Source organism: Rattus norvegicus, chromosome 14, assembly GCF_036323735.1.
Source record: "Rattus norvegicus strain BN/NHsdMcwi chromosome 14, GRCr8, whole genome shotgun sequence".
Classification (NCBI taxonomy): Eukaryota; Metazoa; Chordata; class Mammalia; order Rodentia; family Muridae; genus Rattus; species Rattus norvegicus.
In genome coordinates, this window is record NC_086032.1 from 79,974,634 (window position 1) to 79,996,565 (window position 21,932).

General features: G+C 49.5%; 1 protein-coding gene across 11 annotated transcripts in view; it reads right to left on the reverse strand.

The window, feature by feature from the left end:
• Rgs12 (regulator of G-protein signaling 12) overlaps positions 1 to 21,932 on the reverse strand; it is a 108,077-nt gene that overhangs the window by 34,073 nt on the left and 52,072 nt on the right. For 9 of the 11 annotated variants that reach the window (XM_039092337.2, XM_006251351.5, XM_006251352.5 and 6 more), the window contains one exon: positions 5,376 to 5,397. In XM_039092337.2, the coding sequence (XP_038948265.1) occupies positions 5,376 to 5,397 (22 nt within the window). Of the gene's footprint in view, positions 1 to 5,375; positions 5,398 to 6,329; positions 6,353 to 14,036; positions 14,162 to 21,932 lie in introns of those variants that run through there. The other 2 variants (XM_008770351.4, XM_063273512.1) reach the window with 2 other exon arrangements.

Sequence of the window (21,932 nt, forward strand, 5' to 3'; positions counted from 1 at the left end):
GAAACTAACTCTGGGACGACTGCATTCCTGCCTCACCACATCTCTGAGCAACATTCCCAGGAAGTGCCGGACTGATCTGGAGTCAGTCCCCTTGCTCCGCTGTCACAGAATGCTGCTCTTTGTTGTCCCTACTTCTGCCTCTCATGTGTGGAAAGATCCTCTCAGGTGTGGGCTTAAGACGTTTATGTCTTTGTCCTGTTAAGCAGTTCTCCAGCCAAAGGATCTATAGAGCTAAGGGGGGTGGCAGGGAGGAGAGCACCCCAACACAGCACACAGAAGAGCACAAGCCACGGGCACGCATAGCAAAGGCTTTGCAAGTGAGCACACTATGTCAGCTCCCCCAAGACAGGAGCTGGGACAGGAACTGGAAGCCCTGGGCATCGTGTCTTTGACTCTACCGTCCTGAGTCTCACAGCCGGGCTGGAGTCTTGTTCTCTAAGAGTCTAACGAACACATTCCCTTGCTTAGGGAGGGTGCATAGCCACCACAGGTGAGCCTCTGAAGACAAGAGGGGAACTAAGGGGAACCAAGGGGACCCCATGCCCACTCCAATGTACTAGAGACAAGTTCTGAAGCCAATACACCCACAGTTCCACATGGAGAGAGAGGAGGGAGCTGGGAGGGAGGGAGGGGAGGAAGGAGTCACTGGCTTTATTACTTTTGAACTTTGCTTGAAAAAAAAATTCACAACATAGTTACTAATAAAAACTCCTTCCAAATGTCTTGTAAAACCAGAAAGAAATGAGTGTGTTGGGAGGCATCTTGGCAGAAACGAGGTCTGTCTGCTTCCCCAACAGTCTACAGTCTGACTGGCATTTGAGTTTTAAATCCAAAAAAGCCATAAAAAATGTGAACTACTGAGCCAAATAAAAGGCTCTGGTTCACACACCTGCTCTCACCCCACATGCTACAAAGTAGCATTCCCGTCCCGCTAGTTCCTGAGCAGCTCCGAAGAGCACTAGAGGAGGCTGTAGCACCACAGACCGCAGTCCTGCTGCACTGTACCTGAGGCACCACGGAGCTTCTCGATCCCTCATCTGCAGTCTCACAGAGCATGGATTCACCTGCCAAGTGCCTTCACGACTGCAAGGCTCCGAATGCTGAAAGGGAATGTGGCCTAACTCCAAATTCTACTGGTAACAGCGGCCCTTCACCACGGAACAGCATCACTCATGTCAGTCCATCACACCAGTGACATGGATTGGGGCAGCCACTTCTGTAGGACAGAAGACGCTGGCAGGCTGGACCAACGGGAAGATGGCTTCCCTGAGTGCAGCCCTGGACCTTCATCCCACGGCTTAGGGTGAGGCTGATCAGTTAAGAAATGCCAGGGTAAGGGGCAGAAGGGCAGTCACTCTCAGAACACCAAAAAGTGAGGGCAAGTTTTCACAGTTGTTTGAGAGGTAGCAGTCCTCCAAAGCTGGAGACAGTACAAACTAAACTAACAGGCCTAGCAGTCTCCTCAGGGCCAGTACCCACAGCCCCACATCCTCAGGGAGGATCTGTTGGTGCTTCAGAAGGAGAGAGGCTAAGCAGACCTGGCGAATCCCACAGGCACCTAGCACAGGTCATAAGAGACAAAAACATGGAACAAAGATGTCTCCCACCACCCTCAGCAGGCATGCTAGTCCTCAACATATCTGCTCATGTCGCCAGGATAGAGTCTAGCAACTGGCCTAGGGACCTAGATCAGCACTCAGGCAAGTGTTAGGTCAGTCAAGAGTGCAGACAAGGATCTACAGGGCCCAGCCTAGTCCAGTGTTCCAGTACCTACAGCCCCACACCCACAAGGCACAGTAAGCTAAGGATAGCCTTGGCCCAAAACTCTCTTCCCTCAAGTTCCTTCCTCCAGAGTACAGTGGGAGGCTGAGAGACCTGGTATGCTGGAGGGTCACTTCAGGGTCACTAGAGGGTGGTTTGGGACAACAGTGCACTGTGCTCAGGTGAAGTGTGTACATACCACAACTACTGCCCTATGAGAGACTGCAGAGGACAGGCACAGTCGGGGAGGGGAGGAGGCCACTGCAAGGCTAGGGGAGGCAGAACCCCCTGTCTACATAAAGGGTTGATGAATGTGATGGGGCAGGGGAGTTACAGAATTGAAGGGTCTGTCAGGAGGACATGGGGAATGGCAGATTCCAGGAGAACCTGGACAACATAGAGAACTTAGGTGTTACAGAGATGCCAAATACACACCCAGGCATTGATGTCTCACTGCTACAGTCTGACTATGCCAGAATGACGGTCTAATTCCTCCAATATATTTCTTATGGCATACTTTAATTCTTTATTTCTCTCCCCGCCACCCCTCCACTCCTGTCAGTGTGTGTGTGTGAAGGCACTTTTCAGGAGTTGGTTTAAAGAGCCTTGTGACTGTCTACTTTACCAAGGCGTGGGAATAGTCAGAGACAGGTGAATCTTTCCATAGAAAGAATGGGGCTCTGCCCCCAACCCAGGCAAGAGGCCACAGGAGGCTACTGTCTTTGTGACAAGATCATCCTGTTGGTCCCATTTCTTTCTCACACTTTTCAGACTCCTCTCTAAGCTCTGTAAATGCCCTGTTCCCAGGGGCTTTCAAGCTGTCTGCACGCTAAAACTGGTGGTAACGTCTAACAGTCTGCCCGCAGTCAGTTTGCCCTCACACCAGAACTACTGAACTTTTAGTGGGAAAGGCACACCTAAATGTCCCCAAGCAGCAGAAGGTGGTGTACCCATACTCCATACAAAGGAGTATGGTGGGAGGCGAGACCCTGGCCCAGCTGCTAGTATGAAGTTAAAGAGCTCCAGGAGAGCACAGAGGTGATGCCAAGATAGATCACTGCAGGAACACAGAGGTGGAGCACTGTGGGAGCATACTGGTGAGGTACCACCGATGACAGTGTGAAAGCCAAGCCTGTGTCTGGGTGGAAGGCTCCTTCCAGCACCAGCATCAACAGTGGGACTCTCACATTTATGACTCCTCTCCTCTTCCTCCCTCTTTCTCACCTTCCCTTCTACTTCCCTAAAGTTGGGATAAAACCCCTGGGCTCATGCATGCTGGGTAAGGGCTCTAGCCTGAGCTACATCCCTAGCCTACACTTGGTTTGCACATTTTCAACCTTTCAGGTTAACCTTGTTTTCTGTTTGGACAGGTTTCCAACAAAGCGAATCATCAGAAAGTCTCTGAATGCTAGGGATACCCCTTCTCTAAGCAGGATCTGCTGTCCGAGGTACGGTTTGCCTTCCACAGAAGGCCAGCATGCAGACTGTGGTGCAATAGTGGCCTTAAGCCCTTTCCCGCTGAGTAAGTGTAGTCATAAGCGGCACCACCCAACTTCCCTAAAACAGCATGGTAGAAACACACATTATCAAATGTTACATATGACCTGGTATGACAGCAAAGGAGTCAGTGCATGTCAAGGGCATGGTTCGCTGGATGCCGGACACTTGTGAAGAGTACTAGATTTCCTAGTAACCATAGCCCAGGCTGGGTGAGGAGGCAGCTGCAGCTGTAACTGAGCAGTGTTGAGCTGGCCCTCACCCTGCCTGCACTTGGGGCACATTTTTCCACAGAAGCAGTGGAGTGCTGTGGTTCCCAGGCTCCGTGTGGGAACCTGTCTACTACTGACAAAGTCTATAAACTATCTCTATGTGGAAACATTTGAGCTTCTGCCTAGCCCTTCTCTACAGGTGCCTGAGCACGGGGGTTGGGGGTTCCTGGTGCCTGCGGAAAGGGAAGGTCTTAGCTGAATCAGTAGTTGAGGGGCAAAGTCTCTTCTTCAGGTCTGAGCCCCAGGGACCTCCACTAGGGAGGCAGTCACTGCTGTAGCAATGTGGCAACGGCACAGCTGGCCTCCCGGACTAACACACGGACCAAGTCACAAAGTCCTCATCTTCATCTTGTAATCAGAAAAGGAACGCAGAGCAGAAAAATAATAAAATGAGGAAAAGTGACTAAATAGAGCATAACTGGCTGTCTAGCTGGGTTGCTGAAATTCCTCTTGCCATAGCAGGTCCACCTTGAAAGAACAGGACACAGCTCTGGGATGGGATCTGAGGTAGAGGAGGAGGGGACAGAGGGCGGAAAGCCCCCAGGGACAGGGGAATCACCTGGCCAGGACAGCACTTCCTCAGAAAGGCACAGTGGGGGTTGGGAGCCAGGGGCTTCCCACCCTCAGAAGGGAGCTTCTGAAACCTAGAGGGACAACTTGATAAGATGCTGGGGGATAGGAAGGAGGTGGCTTCCCCAACTCCTAACAACAGAAAAGAAATCTGGGATGTCAATAGAAATATTATATATAACTAAACTGATGGATTATGGACTCTCGAATCTATGGATTTCCCACAAGAATAAACAGAGAGAAAAACAGGAACCAAGGCTGTGAGCCTATGCTTTTCGCCCAGGCTGGCGGCACGTCCTGCTTCTTTTCTTGCAGTAAAGAAGCTTTTCCTGCTTCTAGCTTAAGACAGATTAAATGACATGATCATTATTGTACATAACACAGGAAATATAACCCCCTTTATTCTAAAATACATGCTTCTAACTCCCGTGCCCAGGCTCCCTGTGGTCTGCATTCCAGCATGAGCAGGTTTGTAATTCAAGCTGGATTTCCCTCCATTCCCACGGGGTGACCCCAACAGAACTACTGGGCCCCACTCCTCCCTAATGCCAGAGGCTCTCCCTGCCCCTTCCTGTGGGAGAAAGGTGGGCACCAGCGTGAGGTGGGCGATTATGAGGAGAGACAACAGAAGTTTCTGGAGACTATACCAAGTTCTCTGAATGCTACTAGACACATGAGGAGCGTCAGGATGAAACTCTCCATGTAGTTTTAGACGGTGTTGGGTTTTTGGTTTTGGTTTTTAATCACTAAATGAAAACCAGGAACAATGTCAGAGAAATGGAGTGAGACCTGGCTAGCGATTTTTTCTTCCTGGACAGCCCCAGTGAAAGAGCCATGTACACAAAATTCCTTAAAGACAAAAGAAAGGGTTGGATTCTTCTTCATCCCACATACAGTTCATCTGCTATGTTTTTCTTAAAAGGAAACGTCAAGAATGGCCCAAATTCAGCAAGAGCTTTGAGACCTGAACTTGCCTGTTTGGAAGCTGGTTGTACAAGAGATCAGCAAGCATGTTTTTGCTTGTTGATCACAGACGTGCAGGAGCGTGTACTGCAGCCCAGCATACTGCCAGTGCTGGCTACCAGAACCTCTATAGCTATGTTAGACAAACACATGCCTAGGCCACCAAGAAGCTAGCTTCCTCAGCCCAACTCCAACTGAAGCACTCCCACGAGGGAAAGGCAGAGAAAACATCTTTCCCGAGTACACTAAATGGCAAATATATGTTCACAATTTGAAAATGGCAATAAAAGTAATAAAATATATATGACTTACCACCATCAGACACAGTTGCAGACTGAAAAAAAAAGGAGAGAGACATGAGTTAATTACATCTCATGACAAGACTGAGGGAACAGCACTTCACTTCCTCCATGGAGAACACAACCCAAAGGTCCTGGGAAGCTCCCAGCTACCCAGGTAGGCACTGTGAGAAGCAGACAGTGAGTCAAGCCTTGGGGCTCCAACTCCGCCCCAGCTGGTGACTCCCAGTAAGAGGAAGTTGCCGTCATTTTCACTTGAAAAGAACAAATCCCAGCATGTCTGACATCAAAGTCTTATTAACAGCCCCTGTGATAACAGCTGATTTCCAGTGGGGGCACCCTGCAGGGCAGGGGCTTGCCAATACCAGACACTGTTCAGCTCAGGTGCTGTATACCCACCAGTGTTACTCCTACCCAGAGTGGTACCTAGGCTGTGAGAAGGCAGGGTAGGAAGTGTGTGTGTCTCTAACCACACACACCCAAAGCAGGAGAGTGGCCACCTCAAACCCTGGGAGTGGCTAGGAGGGGGGTGTGGATTGAAAGAGTTTTGTGGGGGTTGGGGGTGGGGTGGGGGAACATATTAAGAACTGCTGTGCAAGAAGGCTCTGGGAATAAAGCTGTCAAGAGGTCTCTGAGGGAGCTCAGGCTAGGCCCATTTGGATGCTTGCTATTGGTCAAGCAGGTGGTAAGTGGCTCAGGAGAGAAAGGAAGCTAGAAGAGAAGGCAGGCATCCCAGGGTCAGCAGAGAGACCTGGTTGTTGGAGTATGGAGGGGCCAGTGTGGCCTATGGCTAGGGTCCTGGCCTCTCTGAGAGCAGGTAGGGCACTAGAGCACCAAGATGGCTCAGAAAAGGTATGTGGTGCCCAGTAGATCCAGTGCCATTGCTTTTATGTCTGCAGCATGCCAAGATGTCCCCTCTGTGGCCTGGGCTGTAGCTGGCCCTACAGAAAGCTTCCCGCCCTCGTACCCCAGGCTTTGTCTCCCCATTTTGTCTGCCACTTTTTGCCACGGTGCTCAGGTGTCCGCTCACAGGGCTTCTAAGGTGCAGGGTGAGGCAGGCAGAGTGAGCGAAGCCTGGCTCTCATCAGATCTGGGTCTTCGGAGGCATGTAGGTAAGAAAGACAGTCTAATCAGGTGGGGTCCAACAGATAGTCCAGAGGTAGTCAACTGGACCACCTAGAACCAATGTCCATAAACTAGCCACCCTCCCCAGGGAAGTCAAAGAACATGCTTACAATCCATCAGGACTATTAGATTTGTGCACTTCCTGTCTGACTCTACACCCCATATCTCCATCCACCTTGGCTGATCTTGAAGGGCCCCTATCACTTCCCTGGTATGATACATGCTGAAGAACTCAACTGGTTAACCTTGATGTCTAGGCTCCACCCATGACCTGTCATGACACATAGAGAGTTACTACTATGACTATTACAACCGGTGATGGGGTCTGGACCCATAAAACAACCAGGTCTAGAGAATCCGGGTTCCCTAGCCACCAACGAGATACATCCAATTAACTTAAAAATTTTACTTATGTAGATGGTCATTTTGCCTGCCTGTACGTCTGTGACCACCTGTGTGACTGGCACCCTTATAGGCCAGAAGAGGTCATCAGATTATCTATAACCCTGGAACTGGAGTTACAGACAAGTGTAATCTACTTTGTGGATGCTGGGTATTGAACCCCTGTCCTCTGGAAGAGCAGCCACTGCTCTAAAGTGCCAAGCCACCTCTTAGCCCCATAGCCATTTAACGTTCAATTGGCTGGCCATCAATAAGCAGGCTATACACTGGCCTATACACTGGCCTCTTTCACAGGTCTTGCCTTGGCAGGTCCTCTGCCACCACAGTGTAAGGCTGAAAGGTACCAAAGCCAGCTCTTCCTGGGGACTGTGAGGATGATCCATGCTATTGTGCACATTCAGAAAACCTGTCAATCCTAAGAGTGTAAACCTCATAAGGTTTCACCTTGTGTCACTCAAGACAAACACAGGCCCTGGAATCATAGCAGACTGACAAATACCAGGAAACACAGTGGAGCCCACAGATAGGGAGGCCTGGAGGTCTAGGAATGGGGAGGGGCCTGGAAGCCAAAGACAGACAGTGAAAAGATGGTGGAAAGTCGGGGGGGGGGATGAGCACAGCACAGCATTTGTCTGACAATGCACTAGGCTAAGTTCAAGGGACACTTTTTGTAAAGGTAAGCTTTCAATTTTTAAAACAGTTTTAAATTTGCAAGAAAAGGGCAGCACAGAGACAAGTGTACTTCTTAATACATTACTATTACAAAGCCAGAGTTCAAGAAAGAGGAGATAGGCAGGGGACTGAGAGCAGTTAATAAAAGCCATGGCCACTAGTGGGGCAGCCCTGGGTGAGCCTGGCCACGGTGCTGTCACCTACTCTCTCTCTCATCTGAGATGCTCCATTCATTTGGCACAGTCCTCAAGAAGGCTATCTTGGGGCAGATAAAGGATACAGCACTTTGGGAGGTAATAGTGTGACTGAACCTTCAAGAGCCCTTTTATGTCCAACACCAGAGCACAAACTCTGCCATAAACAAGGGAGGCCTACACAGGCAAGAGTCAGGAGAAACAGGAGCTGGAGTAATGGCTCAGCAGTTAAAAGAGCACTGGCTGCTCTTCCAGAAGACCAGGGTAAACACCCACAAAGTGCTTTACAGCCATTTGCAACTTCAGTTTCAGGGCATCTTCTGATCTCCACAGGCCAAAGGCACACATGTTGTGGTACACAGACATACACATAGACAAACATTCATACATACAAAATACACATGAATGAATCATTTTTTAAAAGGAGCAGTAGAAACAGCATCAGTTTCACACCCTAGAAAGGTCTGGACAGGGTGATCAACAACCATGAAACAAACCACAGAGAAAGGAATGGTGCAGGGAGGGAGGGCAGGCATCGTGTTTGGGGAGCTTCGTGTAAGGGAGGCTGAGGAGGCAATGGGAACCCCAGCTCACTCCTCTCTTCCTTGAGATCACTAACAGTCCCAAAGGATGCTGGCACAGCGCTCAACCAGTCACCTGCAGTCCAATGTGACTTTTTACATTGTAATTTCCACATCATTTACCTCCTAAGGCAGTGAAAGGACGGAGAATTCATAACATGGGCTCAGCACAGCAGTCAGACTGTGTTGCCAGGACCTGATTGGGCTGGCCTGTGTTCCCAAAGGAGGGAGGTCAGGAGGAGCCAGAATAACCAGAGGTGTACATCATACTCCTGAGGGCATGTGAAGGAGGACACTGGGCTAAATGTGAGAGGCACAGTCACCTGTGGTGAGAAACTGAACGCCTGTTATCAGTGCCACCGCAAACAATGCAAGTGGTTTCCACAGTACTGTCACAGGCGTGTCACTTCCATTGTAAACATGAGAAAAGACAAACTCCATATAGGACTGACATCAGTTGGCTGTGCCTGTAGGGTGGTGGCTGCAGCTTTCTGGTACAGGTAAAGACCATGCATGAATATCTAAAGTGCACAGCATAGTGTTTTGATTACATACTCACCACATGATAGCTATAACCAAGATAGCATATCCTCATCTTACAAGGTATCTGTGTGGCAATCTACTCTCAACCACCCAAGTGTGGGCCCACGTCAATGAGTATGGGCATCCCTGGGTTCACAGCACTTTACTGATCTGATGTCTCCCTGCCACCACTTCTAGTCCTGGCAGCCAGTGCTCTATTCTGATTCAGGACCTTGCCCTCTGAGATTCCGCCATGCCAGGGAGACCATGGAGGATTCCTCTTTCTGTCTGACATACATAAATCGACATAAGATGTTCTGCTCTATGTGGCCACAAATGGCAGCATCTGCTTTGAAAGGCAGAACACATAGGCATCATACACAGCATTTTCTTTTTTGCAGCATCCCTAGGGATCAGCAGGTACTTGGCTTGTGTCTGTGCCTTTGCTGTGGATAATGCTGCAGTGGGCATAGCAGGGGTGCTGTCTCAGGCTTAAGTTTCCAAGGAAACTACACCGTTCGTCTCTGGCTGCACGGAGTGCCATCCCACCAACAGGGAGCCAGGATGTCGGTTCTCCCACCCTCGCCCTAATCTCTGCCCTTTAACATTGTGAGGGCAGGCGAGAGGTAGCCCCACTCTGTGTTCTCACCTCCCCGATGAAGGGCACATATGACATGGTCTGCACGTGGTATTCAGAAAACCAGCTCTTCTGCTATGTTGCAAAAAGAATTCTAGTTCTTTTCTTTTTCTGAGACAGGGTCTCACTATGCAGCCCTGGCTGGCCTGGAAGACACTACGTAGACCAGACAAGTCTCAAGCTCACAGAGATTTGCTTGCTTCTGCCTCTGCATCTAGAGCATCGGGATTAAAGGCTTGGCTAATACACCCAGCTTGTAAGCAAAAATATTTTGTTTTGATTTTTTTCTTCTTGGTACTGAGCTGTTTGAGTTTCTCATATATTTTGGTTATGATCCCTTCCTGCATCTAAACACAGTATTTGTAGCTACGACCCGAAGCCTACCATTTCTTGATGGGCTCACGCACAGTACATACTTGAATAAACACAATACAGTAATTTTTTTAAATAAAGGGACAGCTGGAGAAAATGTCCTAGAACACGGTAGAAGAACATATCAGGTGCACACCTAGAAGTTGACAAGAAAGAACTTTGTGACCTAAGAACCAAAGCAGATGTCAAGGCAGAGGGGAATGTTCTCAGTATTTCTGCTTAGAGCTTTCAACAAACAGTACCTCAGGGAGAAAAAGACTTAGTATATGGAGGGCACTTGGAACAGTGAAGAATGGAGCAGGGAGGGAGAGAGAGAGAGAGACAGGGAAAGATTGAGATTGTTAGGAACTTTTCTGTTTTCAATAATCAAAAGACATGGGGGTCAGGGAAACTAAGGAGAATATCTCTCACAGAGTCTCATATCTACATTTCTTTCACTGCTGTGAAACCTCGGAAGACTCTGAGATGCACCCAGTCCACACATGCACTGTGTGGCAAGGTGCCACACGGCAAGCACCACACAAACACACTCAGTGCCACATTTGACTGAAATGGTTTCCTGCCGAGATGTTTAATGGGAACACCACCTTGTCCTCTGTCCTGGTGCCTCCTACTGCAAGGCAGGCAAACCTCCATCCCTCTCCCAGCAGCCTCCGCTGTGTCTAGGCACCACCCTGGGCTCTGGTAATTGTGAGACACAAGCAGGACGGGCAGTGTGCAGAGAAACACATGCCGAGAATGTTCACACTCACACACTGACCACCTATGCCTGAGGTGCAGGCCCTTCTTATAGAACTGAACACAGAAACCTAGCCCACAGAGCCTTTCAGGGAACTCCCTGTACAGAGAGCCGCCAAAGGCCCATAGTCTGCAAGCACGGACTCAGCACTCAAAGTAAGGTAAAAGCAAGGGGAGGTGAGAACACGTGACCTTGGGTATGAGTCTGAAGGTCAAGTTCACAGCTGCTCATGGGAAAGGATCAGATTGTCTGCGCCTGAGTCAGAGGAAAGAGGCTAACTTTCCCTGAGCTGAGGGAGCAGATATAGGGGCGGGAAATGAATCAAGTCTGATGGGGCTCTGAGATCCCCAGGGTTCTGTGGCCCAGGCAGGCAGTGAAGGCTGTGGAGGTTGGCAGTGTGACGGTGACTCGGTTTTAAGGTCTGAAACAAAGCCTGTGTTGACAAAGACAGAGTTAGGGACATCACCTCTCATGGTGGAGGGGCTGGACGTGCAGGATCCAGAGAGGATGTGCCTTTGCAGAAGTATATTCTTGTGACTCAAGCGTTAGTGGGCCACGCCAGGCCACAGCCTGGACCCATGTCAGCAGCACTCTTTCAACTGTGCTTCAAGGCAGCTTCGCACTTTTTATTTCACTTTCTACTGCTAGGAAAGTATGTCAATGGATATTTAGCCATGTGTGGCTAAATGACTTGGACTGCTTAAATTTCTAATGTAAGTAAGTTGTTTATGTGGAGCATATGTTAAGCATGTAGGTGACATGCTCATGTCTTTTTTTTTTTTCGGAGCTGGGGATCGAACCCAGGGCCTTGTGCTTGCTAGGCAAGCGCTCTACCACTGAGCTAAATCCCCAACCCGACATGCTCATGTCTTAAGTACTAGCTGCTCCTTGGTTCCTACCTTTTTCTTTTTTCTATTTTTAGGAGCTGGGGACTGAACCCAGGGCCTTGCGTTTGCTAGGCAAGCGCTCTACCACTGAGCTAAATCCCCAACCCGGTTCCTACCTTTTTCAATCCTACAAGCGACCGACTAGCTTCACCCTGATGTGCAGAACACTGTGGGTCTACCAAGCTCAGCTTTGGTCATGACATCATTTCAGAGCCCTACAATAGGTAGTTAGTCCATGGGAGATGAGCAAAGGAATTTAATTTGGCTAAAAGAGAAACTCAAGGTGTGGGGTGTGTGTGTGTGTGTGTGTGTGTGTGTGTGTGTGTGTGTGTGTGTGTTCAGCAATAGCCAGGCAGAGGCAACCTCAAACACATCACCAGAAGCTGGACTACCCCTTCCTCATGTCCCCCAGCTGCCACCAGCCTGGCTGCCCTCATTGTACCAGTCATAGCCCTCACAAAATCCTAGTCTCTTCTCATATAGAACATGCAGTATGAGAACAAGGCAGAAGGTTCCAGACACAAGAGGCAGAGGGCACTCTGGACACTGGATGAGCCACACCTCATGGCACACAGTCCAAGTCCCCTTGTCTACTCACGTCGTCCTTGCTATTCATTTACTTCCCCTCATGTCCCAGCTGTAGTCAACAGAGCTCCCAGCAGGAGCCTGTACAGGTCACCCACTAAAGTCCTACTCACCACCCCAAAGAAACAGTTCGCCTGCCACACAAACCCTGAAAGAAAAGTCACTCACTTTCTTAACAGGGCCAGTTTTTATTTTCAAATATTAGGCATACCCCGATACAACCTAGTCCTCTCTCCTACAACGATGACCACATGGCCCACCCTGCTGGTCCTGACATCTGAGACCTAAGGAAGAAAGAAGGATGATATGCCACTTGTGGCCATGTTGACTGTCACCTCACTCCACAAGGGGCCTTAAATGCTTCCAGGCACTAAAGCCACCCCAACAGACCACCCAGGAGAAGGGAGGGGCTAGAAGGGTATGAGCAGATTGGAGATGTTACCTGTTTTCTCTCTCCTCAAGTGACTCACACCAGTGCCCAGAACTAACACAGCAGTGCTCCCACACATGTATGTGCTCATGCAGTCTATCACATATGTGCTCCCAGGCTGCATAATTTGAGGAAACCATGGTCAGGGTTTTTGGCCTCTGAGAACCTCTTGTCTCTCTGGGTCTAACTGCTGTGAGCCCTGAAAGACATTGCACAGGACCTAGGAAAGCTGAAGCACTTCCTGCCTCGGGGCGAAGAAAGCACAGACATCTGTACTTTAAGAAGGCTGCAGTGAGCACAGGCCCTATACACAGAACCGCAGTATTCTTATGAGGCCCCATTTCAAAGACAGGCAATCTGAGGCTCAGAGGAGAGAGAGATTCCCTTGGGATCGGGGGTTTGAGAACACCCGCTCCACCTTACATCCGATACCAAAGGACTAGGGGCACCTGTCTCGGCCTCTGGCCAGCAGAATGAATCAGCTAGCCATCTGACCAGTGGGAAAGAAAATGACAAGAAGCAGGGAGCTGCACTACTTCTAACATAACCACGTCATCTGCACATACTCGACCCAGTGGGAGCTGCTCCACCCTGGAGACTCACCCCTCACCCATAGGGCCCCTTCTGGTCCTGCTGCAAAAGGAAGGGTATGGCCAGCCTCCCATGCACTGATAGTCTACACCCACACCTGGCACTGATATTCTAGCAGCTTCTCCTCCAGGAAGTGTGACTTAGGTGTTAGGAAGAAAGATTAAGCTATTCCCAGGAAAGGAAAAATTTGAAATCAGTATCCAGGAATTAATGACAATCTTTTATATAAGCTTAAATTTATTTTTATCTTCCTATCAACACGAAACCGGCACAAAAGAAAAATGCCATTTTTGTCTTCTCTCAAACTTTCAAAAACAAAACGCTATTACATATTTAACTTCATACACTCCTATAATAACCAAACATTAAAATCTGGTTGTTGTCTGTATGTTCCTCCAGAGCCAATTTGTTATATTTTGAAATGTGAGCTACAAGCTAGCAATTTAACAAGAAGAGAAGTGTTAATGTTTATCCACTTGAAACTCAGCATTTCAACAAATCTGATAGACTAGCATCTTTAAGAGATGTTAGAATCACTATGGGTACTAAAAGAAAATGTTTCACGCTTTCAGACAGGCTCACAGGGTACAAGCAGTGCAGGCTCACAAGGGGTCGGGGGACCCAGTGTCCCAAGAAGCCACACAGACAGCCCTGCACTGCGGCCATGGTCTCATCGCACACTCACCCATGGAGCTCACTCTGTCCTCGCTAACCAGCCCAGCCCTGCACTGGGGCCGTGGCCCTCAGTGCACACTCACCCTATGGATCCCATGACCCAAGGAGAGCAGCCTCAAAGTGCATACTGCAAAGTGTAAACTGTGGACCTGGAAAGCCCACAGCTCCTACTCCCAGACAGGTGAGGATGAAGTAGTGACCTGGACGCCAGACTTTCTTACAGCATTCCGTTTACACAACACTCAGCAGCTGGACAGCTTACCTGCTGGTCAATGAAAACGTCCGAATCATCTGACAGCCCCTTTTCCAAATTCATCTTAAGACAAGAAAACGTCCATAACGTGCCAGGTACCTGGATCTAAAACCCCATCCGACACAGCAGCGTGCCTGTGCATGTCAGAAAAGTTCAGACATTTCAGTTCCATGTGCTCCCTTCGTCACCCATAGCAACAGGACACCGAGGAAGCTGTGGTCTGCCAGAGGCTCAGACTCTATCTTGATCGTCTCATACAGAAGAGCCATTTATATATAAATCACCCCGTGAGATCATTTTTAAAGCATTTCCTCTACAGAATCTGAAGAGCAACACTGGCTGATGGGGTAATTTCTCAGTACAACAGCTGCAAAGAATTTGTGTTTTAGTGGCGTGGTATGGTTTGCAACCTTAATTACAGTTGCTGCTGATTCTATTATAAGCCTGCTCCATATGCACGCGCTTCCTCCGTGGCAGCCAGCAGGATCTAGTATGTTCCTAAAAACCCCTCCACCTCCACGCAGCGTCTGTGATACACGATTGGTTGCATTTGCTTCCCAAGTATGAACAACCCAAGAGTGTGTGAACCTGATGGATCCTGCCTTGTGGAAGCAAGAAGGGGAAAAGAAAATAGGGCTATAACCTGGGTCCCACTGCAAAATTACCTGCCACTTTCCTGAGACTCAGTGAACTGCTTATCCGGTGCCTCCAGGCCTTGTGGCTTGGCCAAGCAGGCCCCACAGTCCTCCATCACCCTTGAGTGAGGGAGTGACAGCCTCAGAAATTACAAATGAAGTGCCTTTGGCCCTTAGGCTGTGATGCACCTTGGGTCTGTATCAGGCCACCAGATGGAAACCCTAGGGCTAGACTCACCTTTGCTTTTCCTTGAGAGAGATGTGTGACCACAAGACAACATCAAGGGCTGAATGCCTTCCCTTCAAAGTAGAAGCTACAGTGAAAGCTGGCCAGGAGGAGAACTGGCAAAAGCTCAAGTCTCCTTAGACCAACGGCTTTGGGGGAGTTGCAGTCATGAGCATAGGAACAAAGTCAGTAAATGCAGCAAAGTGTAGGGTTCACATGCACCACCTTCGTCTCCCCCTCACCCCCCAGCAAAGGTGAAGGATGATAATATCCTACAGGGGACACAGGGGGAGAAGCCAACTAGGGCAGTGGCTCCCATAGCTACAGATGATGCAGATAGCCTAACCCTCCCCTTACAGAGCTGCCCCTTGCTGAAAGGGAGAACCACATCTACTCTGTCAGGAGCCTAGAGACTGTGGTCTGTCCCTTGAATCCAATGGCAACTAGCCATAGGGCACTGGAAACTGTCTCTATGCCAAAGAATCTAAGTGGCCTACAGCAGTAGAGTGACGATTGTCTGAGGGCCTAGCACTAATGTATAGCTTTGGAAAAGGTGCAGAGGACAGCACATCCTAGCCCACAAGCCCTCCAGACCCTAAAAACATCTATGAGTGATCAACGTGCATATGTGCCAAGCAATGGTTAATGTGCCTGCTGGGACCTTAGGAGGCAAACCAGCTGTATAACACTTAGGAGCCTCCTGCAGAAAGCTAGATGTTTACTTTTACCCTCTCAAACAAAAAGGCCTGTATCCCAGGTTGTTCAGTCAGGAATGACAAGGGAATAAAACAATGGGATCTTGTCTGTATGGATGCTATGGCTCAGACACAACCAGCCTGGGGCCTTAAGGTCACATCCTCTCCTCTCGTACATACTGTCTCACCTGGCCTCTGTAGCCGATGAGGTCATGAGTAAGGCTGAGAGTAGTTTCTTCTGAGGACAGGCCTTGAAGAGAGCAAGGCCAACACCCAGGATTGTGCATCCTACTGCTTCCTGACCCACTCGTGCTCTGAGAAAGGCTGATTGGCTGCCTGCCACATCAGGGCCCAAGGATGACAGATAACGGTGGTGGTAGCCAGAGCCTCATGTGCCTTCCTTCCTTCTGCCCACTCCCAGGGCTGTGGGATTATTGTCAAGCCTGGGCCACCTGGCCCAGCACAGTTCTCACAGACAAAAGCCTATGGCCAGCTCAGGGGCAAGAAGACAGGAAAACAGCAGTGGAGGGCCTCACCAAGACATTGAGATGTGAACAGAAAGCACTGGACACCAACTCAGAGTGAGTGAGTCACTATCCACTCTCCAGCCCAGGCCAGTCACTTCCCACAACAGCTACCTGAAGCCCAGCGAAGACTGAAAAGTCACCATCTGGCAGACCAGCAAGTGCATGTGGACTTGGCACCAGCCATGGAGTCAGGTGGAAAACTCAACCTAGAGTACCCAGAATACTACCACCTGGTCAGACAAGAAGCACCCACTAAGTGCCACAGAGCCCAGGAATTGCTTCACCAATGCTTTTGCCCCAGAGCAAAGGTAAAAAGGAGGTTTGAGTCCACAGGATGTGGACAAGGGACTGGACAGAACCACGGGGACAAGAGGAAAGCAATGACAGCATTGTAAGTGAGCAAAAGACCAAGACCAAACAGAAGTTAAGAACCCACGGGAGGCGAGCTCTAAAAGTTCTAGTGTAGGCAGGGTGCTCCCCCAGCCTCCCACTCTCAGCCAAGCATCACCCACTGGACAGCACCATGGGAGCATAGCCTATGACCCTCACTACCTCCAACCCTTTCTCACTTTGCCAGAGCAGGCCCAGCTCTGCCCTCCACCACCTTTAATTTACAGGATAATGTCTTTCTAAAAAATAATACATCATAAGCATAAATTCAGCGTTACTTGAATTTAGACAATTTTTTTTGTCTACCTGTCTACCACTACAGCTTGCTCCTGCCCTCGGGTTCTGTTGGCTGCTGTACTCCCAGAGCTAAACAGTATGTAGAAATGGAAGGGGCCCCAGTGAACAGGAACTGAATGAGCAAATACTCCAGGCAAGGAGAACCCCAACTGTGTATCTGAGCGAATAAAGAACCACAGTAGTTTCCCATACAAACGAAGAGAAGATAGGACTGTGGAAGACCAAACGAAGCAGTGTTCTAATCTACATTCTCTGAGAATCAGGAAAGGATGGGTTAAAACACTTTAAAAAAAGAGTTTATTTTGAGCTGTCTGCAGAGCCATCTTAGAGAAGGTGACACACTCTGCAACCACCGACTCTCAGGTCAGGGGAGGCTGCAGTGGAAGTAACCAGACCCACTAAATGTCACGAAGGCGCCTTCCCTCAAGTCCTGTCCTGGCTCCCACTTGGAGTTTTGCATGCTTTGCTAGGAATTGTGACCATGGTGAGCAGGGAGAGTGGTGGGGTCTATAGATAATATCAAAGCACCCACTACCTGTAGGGCCTCCTCCCACTACATGACAGTTCTCCAACATCTGGAGCATAGGACTACTTTGGATGGAGGCAAAACTGTGACTTGAGCGCCCCCTGCTGCCTGGACACCTGCCATAGCCAATACCTGAAAAACAGTACTGATGTCAGAATAACTCTGCAGGGCACAGATACAAATGACAGATCCCTTGAGTGCTGGAAAGTCAAGGAGGAGAGGCTAAAACATGGGCTTTACCCAGGGACAGAGATCAGGGTAGACAGGACAGGCGGTCCTGGCCCACAGACAAGGAAATGTGGGAGCCAAAGAAGATCAATGCGGAAGCAAAAAATGATGGTTTAGGGCCAGCCAGGCTACTCGATGACACCCTGTCTCAGAAAGCAGAACAAGAGCCAGCGAGATGACTCAATGAATAAAGGTACAGGCACCAAGCTTGAGGAGTTTGATCCCTGGAACTTACACAGTAGAAGGAGAGAACAGAATCCCACAGGTTGTCTTCTGACCTCCACACTCAGGCTGTGGCACAAGCATGCGCACATGCGCGCGCGCGCACACACACACACACACACACACACACACACACACACACACACACACACACACACACACACACACACACGGCGGGGGGAGCGAGAGCCACAGAGAGAGCCAGACGGGATTTTACCTGCTATAGTCCTGTAGGCTCTTCCTAGACCATCACAGGGAGGGGGCTCAGAGCAGGACACAGCAAGCTAAGTCAGCCAACAGTGCCTGAACCACTCAGTGCTCATATGATGCAGAGACAGCTGTCATACAGGTCTTGGTGATGTAGCCATGGCCACTAACTGGGCTCCAGCCTAGAGCACCAACTCCAGCTCTCAGAACCCCGTGAGCCACCTTATATCCACCCTGTCCTCAGGTTCTCCTGCTGTAGCCCCTCCTGCCACATGAAAGCACGACAACTTCTTTTAGATGCATTCTGAGACCAGTGCCACCTGGACTCTAGGTGGCTGTGCAGGCTGTGGCCCTTCCCTCTTGCACTGCCCTCCAGGCTGGTTCCGGCCCCAACCTAGCTACCACTTGTTGGCAACAGCCATCCCATGGGGTTAAGCTGTACCCCTTTAGAAGGATTGTTCCAGCTGGGCTTATTGACAGTTTAGGTACTCTCATGGGGGCTTGGATAGGGTCACAAGCCCTCTCATCTGAGTATCCAGCCTCTTCCTATCACGTGGTGTATGTAATTGCTGAACTGTACATGGCCTGAGGGAGAGCTAGAGTAGGTAGGCTAAGGGAGTTGAGGTAAGATGAGGGAGCTTCATCTATGAACTATGGGGAAGACCTTATCCTTGCTGAGTAGTCTTTCCTGGCATGGCCTGTTGGGGGAACTGTAACTAATCCCCTCTCCATGCTCTGTAAGGAAGTCTGCCTTAGGAGTCCTGCTGCTGTGATGAAACACCATGGCAAAGCACCTTGAGGAGGAAAGGGTTTGACATACACTTCCATGTCACTGTTCATCATCAAAGGAACTTGGGACAGGAACTCAAGCAGGGCAGGAGCTGACGCAGAGGCCGTGGAGGGTGCTGCTTACTGGCTTGCCCCCATGGCTTGCTCAGCCTGCTTTCCTGTAGAACCCAGGACCACCAGCCTAGATGGCACCACCCACAATGGCTAGGCCCTCCCCCATCCACCCTACAGTTAGGAAAATGCCCTACAGGCTTGCCTACAGTCTAATCTTCTGGAGGCATTTTCTCACTTGAGGCTTCCTTCTTTCCCATGACTTTAGCTTGTGTCAAGGTGACATAAAATTAGCCAGCACAGAGCCCAGTAAACTCACTGGTTGTGGATGTGGGAGGGAATGTGGCCTTGGACAGTAATTGGACCTTAGGAGAAGGGGTTAAATAGTGCTTACATCTCCCTCTGGGAAGGAATTTTAACACCAATGTCATACAGTGCAGGATGACAAGTGGTTGGAAGGACAGGTGACCAGCACCTACAGTGCCTTGAGAGGCATGACGGACATGCCATCAGGACTTGCCTGCTAGGACAATGTCCTTCGAGTAGTCCTCACATACTCATGGTGTCAGACATAATACTCCTGGCATCTTGCTAAGGAAGGAACGCTGGTGTCCCTGCCCAGTAGTAACTTTGCCACCTCCATATGGAGTGAAGACACCTGTGTCTCCTGAGTATGTACAAAAGCTCAGCATGGGATCACTGGGGGGCCTCAGGACAAGCTAAGTAGACAGCCAGGGGACCTCAAGGTGTGGTGACTATTATAGGCGCTAACATCAATGTGATCAGAGCCAGGCCTTGGAGGATGACAGGGCTTTCCTCATACTTGCACGGTGGCCCCACAGCAGCTACAATGCCTCAGTCCACACAGAGCTATGATTTTCAATGGAAAGTGGTTCCTGTCCACTCCTTCAGTGCCAGAGAACATCGCATTTCAACTCATGGGTGCTGCAGTCAAGAGAATTGGAGACACCCAGGCACACAGAGTTTTACGAGACACGGACTTCCCGTGGGAGGTCTATGCCTCCCTTCCGACTGCTCCCTGGCTATGTCTCCTCCTAGCTTCAGACTCTGCTGAGGCTTCAGGACAGCTTTCTTCCTAGGACTGGTCCTGCAACCTCCCATCTCTTCGCCCCACAAATAGCAAAAGCCAATGGCAGGGATCCTGCTGCAATCAGAGATGCAGTCAGTAAGGGGGCCTGATGCTTACCCAGGTAGCTTCTCCCCTGCAGGAATCATACCATTCTCAATCTCACCATCTCATTGCTCAAACTGCCACCTGACCTCGGGAGCATTATAACCAGCAAGCCAGGCATGGCAAGACTAGGGCTGAGCATCAACAAACAAACAAACAAACAGGCTATGGAGATGGTTTAGCCTCCATGGTAAAGCGCTTGCCTTGCAAAGTTCTCAAGTTTGCAAAGGACTCAAGTTTGTTTTAAAGCCAGGGATGTTGACCTGTTAAGACCCTGATTGGGAGGTAAAGAAAGCAGATCCCTAGAGCCTGAAGCTGTTGGGCAGTGAGAATCTCTCGCAATGCATGAGGAGAGGCACCCAGGGATGTCCTTCAGTCTCCACATACAAGGACACACATCAGCACCTACACCTGCACATGCACAAAAGAAATACAAAGCATGAAGCTAGTCTTAAATTGGAATTAACGCATGCGTGTGTGTGTGTGTGTGTGTGTGTGTGTGTGTGTGTGTGTGTGTGTGCTGAGATGGACCCAGTTTTGCACATGCTAGGCAACTGCTAAACAAAGACTCTATCACTGGGCTATAATCACAACCCTGAGTTACTTTTTGATCAATATTTCTCTTTTAAACACTTGGTTCTCTTTGACAACCACTGGACACTTTACCTCTTGGCATAGCACAACATGGTGAGAATGCTTGCTGCCACAGGACTAGGACTTAAGACAGGCTAAGGAGATAGAGACAGAGAGACAGAGACAGAGAGAGTGCCATGGCTTCCAAATAGGGCATGGGCATACTCACACTGCATACTCCAAGGCTTAACACAGAGCAGCCCTCACTTTCAGCTCCCAGGAGGTCTGCAGATCCACTCCTGTCTGCCCTCTACCAGACTGGAGTCCCAGCTCATCCCATTTACTCTGCCAGATGACCTCACTCTTCTCACCAGGCTGCCTCTGGAGGAGAAGAACACTGGGCATATAAAGAAGAGACTCCAATGCACCCTAAGGGCAGCCTGCAGCTGCTTCCTCAGACCTGCTCCAAGGCCCGCTTTCCCTCTCATCAACTCTCCTCATTCCCTTCTTCCCTAGAATTGAGATCAGCCTGTCCAGACCACTCCCACTGCCTCTCTGGCCTGCATCTCACCCACCCTCTCAAGCATACCTGCAAAATCGGACCTCAGGTCCACACAGAGCAGCCACCATGCAACCAACTTAAAGATGGAAAAAATGATTTATGTTTACAATTTCAGAGGTTTAAGTTCATGGACAACAGATGCAATTTTTTTTCTAGATCAGTGAGAGAGAACAAATGGCAGAGGGGTATGGAAGAGTGAAGCTATTCACTTTACATTGGCCAGCAAGGAGAAAGAGTGAGAGAAAAAGCAAGAGAGCCAAAATGGAGTGCAAGCAAGAGACACCAAGACTGAGACAGAGAGGGAAGGAGGGAGGGAAGGAGGAAGAGAGGGACAGACAGAAGGAAAAACAAACAACTCCTAAGGATCCACCCAACAAGTGATAGTGACTGGATCCTCCAGCTAAGCCCCACCTACTACAGCTAAGCCACACACACTTTGACAAAGTTCCACCCACCATGGCTAAGTCACACCCACTAAAGATCCTAGCACCTCTTAAACTAGCACCAAGCACCAAGACAGGAATAAAAATCTTCAACCCATGAGCGCTAAGCCCCACCTACTACAGCTAAGCCACACACACTTTGACAAAGTTCCACCCACCATGGCTAAGTCACACCCACTAAAGATCCTAGCACCTCTTAAACTAGCACCAAGCACCAAGACAGGAATAAAAATCTTCAACCCATGAGCTTGAGGGTACATTTCAGACTCAAACCATACCTAAAAATGGTTAAAATGGCAAGTTTCATCATGTGCATTTTCCCACAATAAAAATTTTAAATAT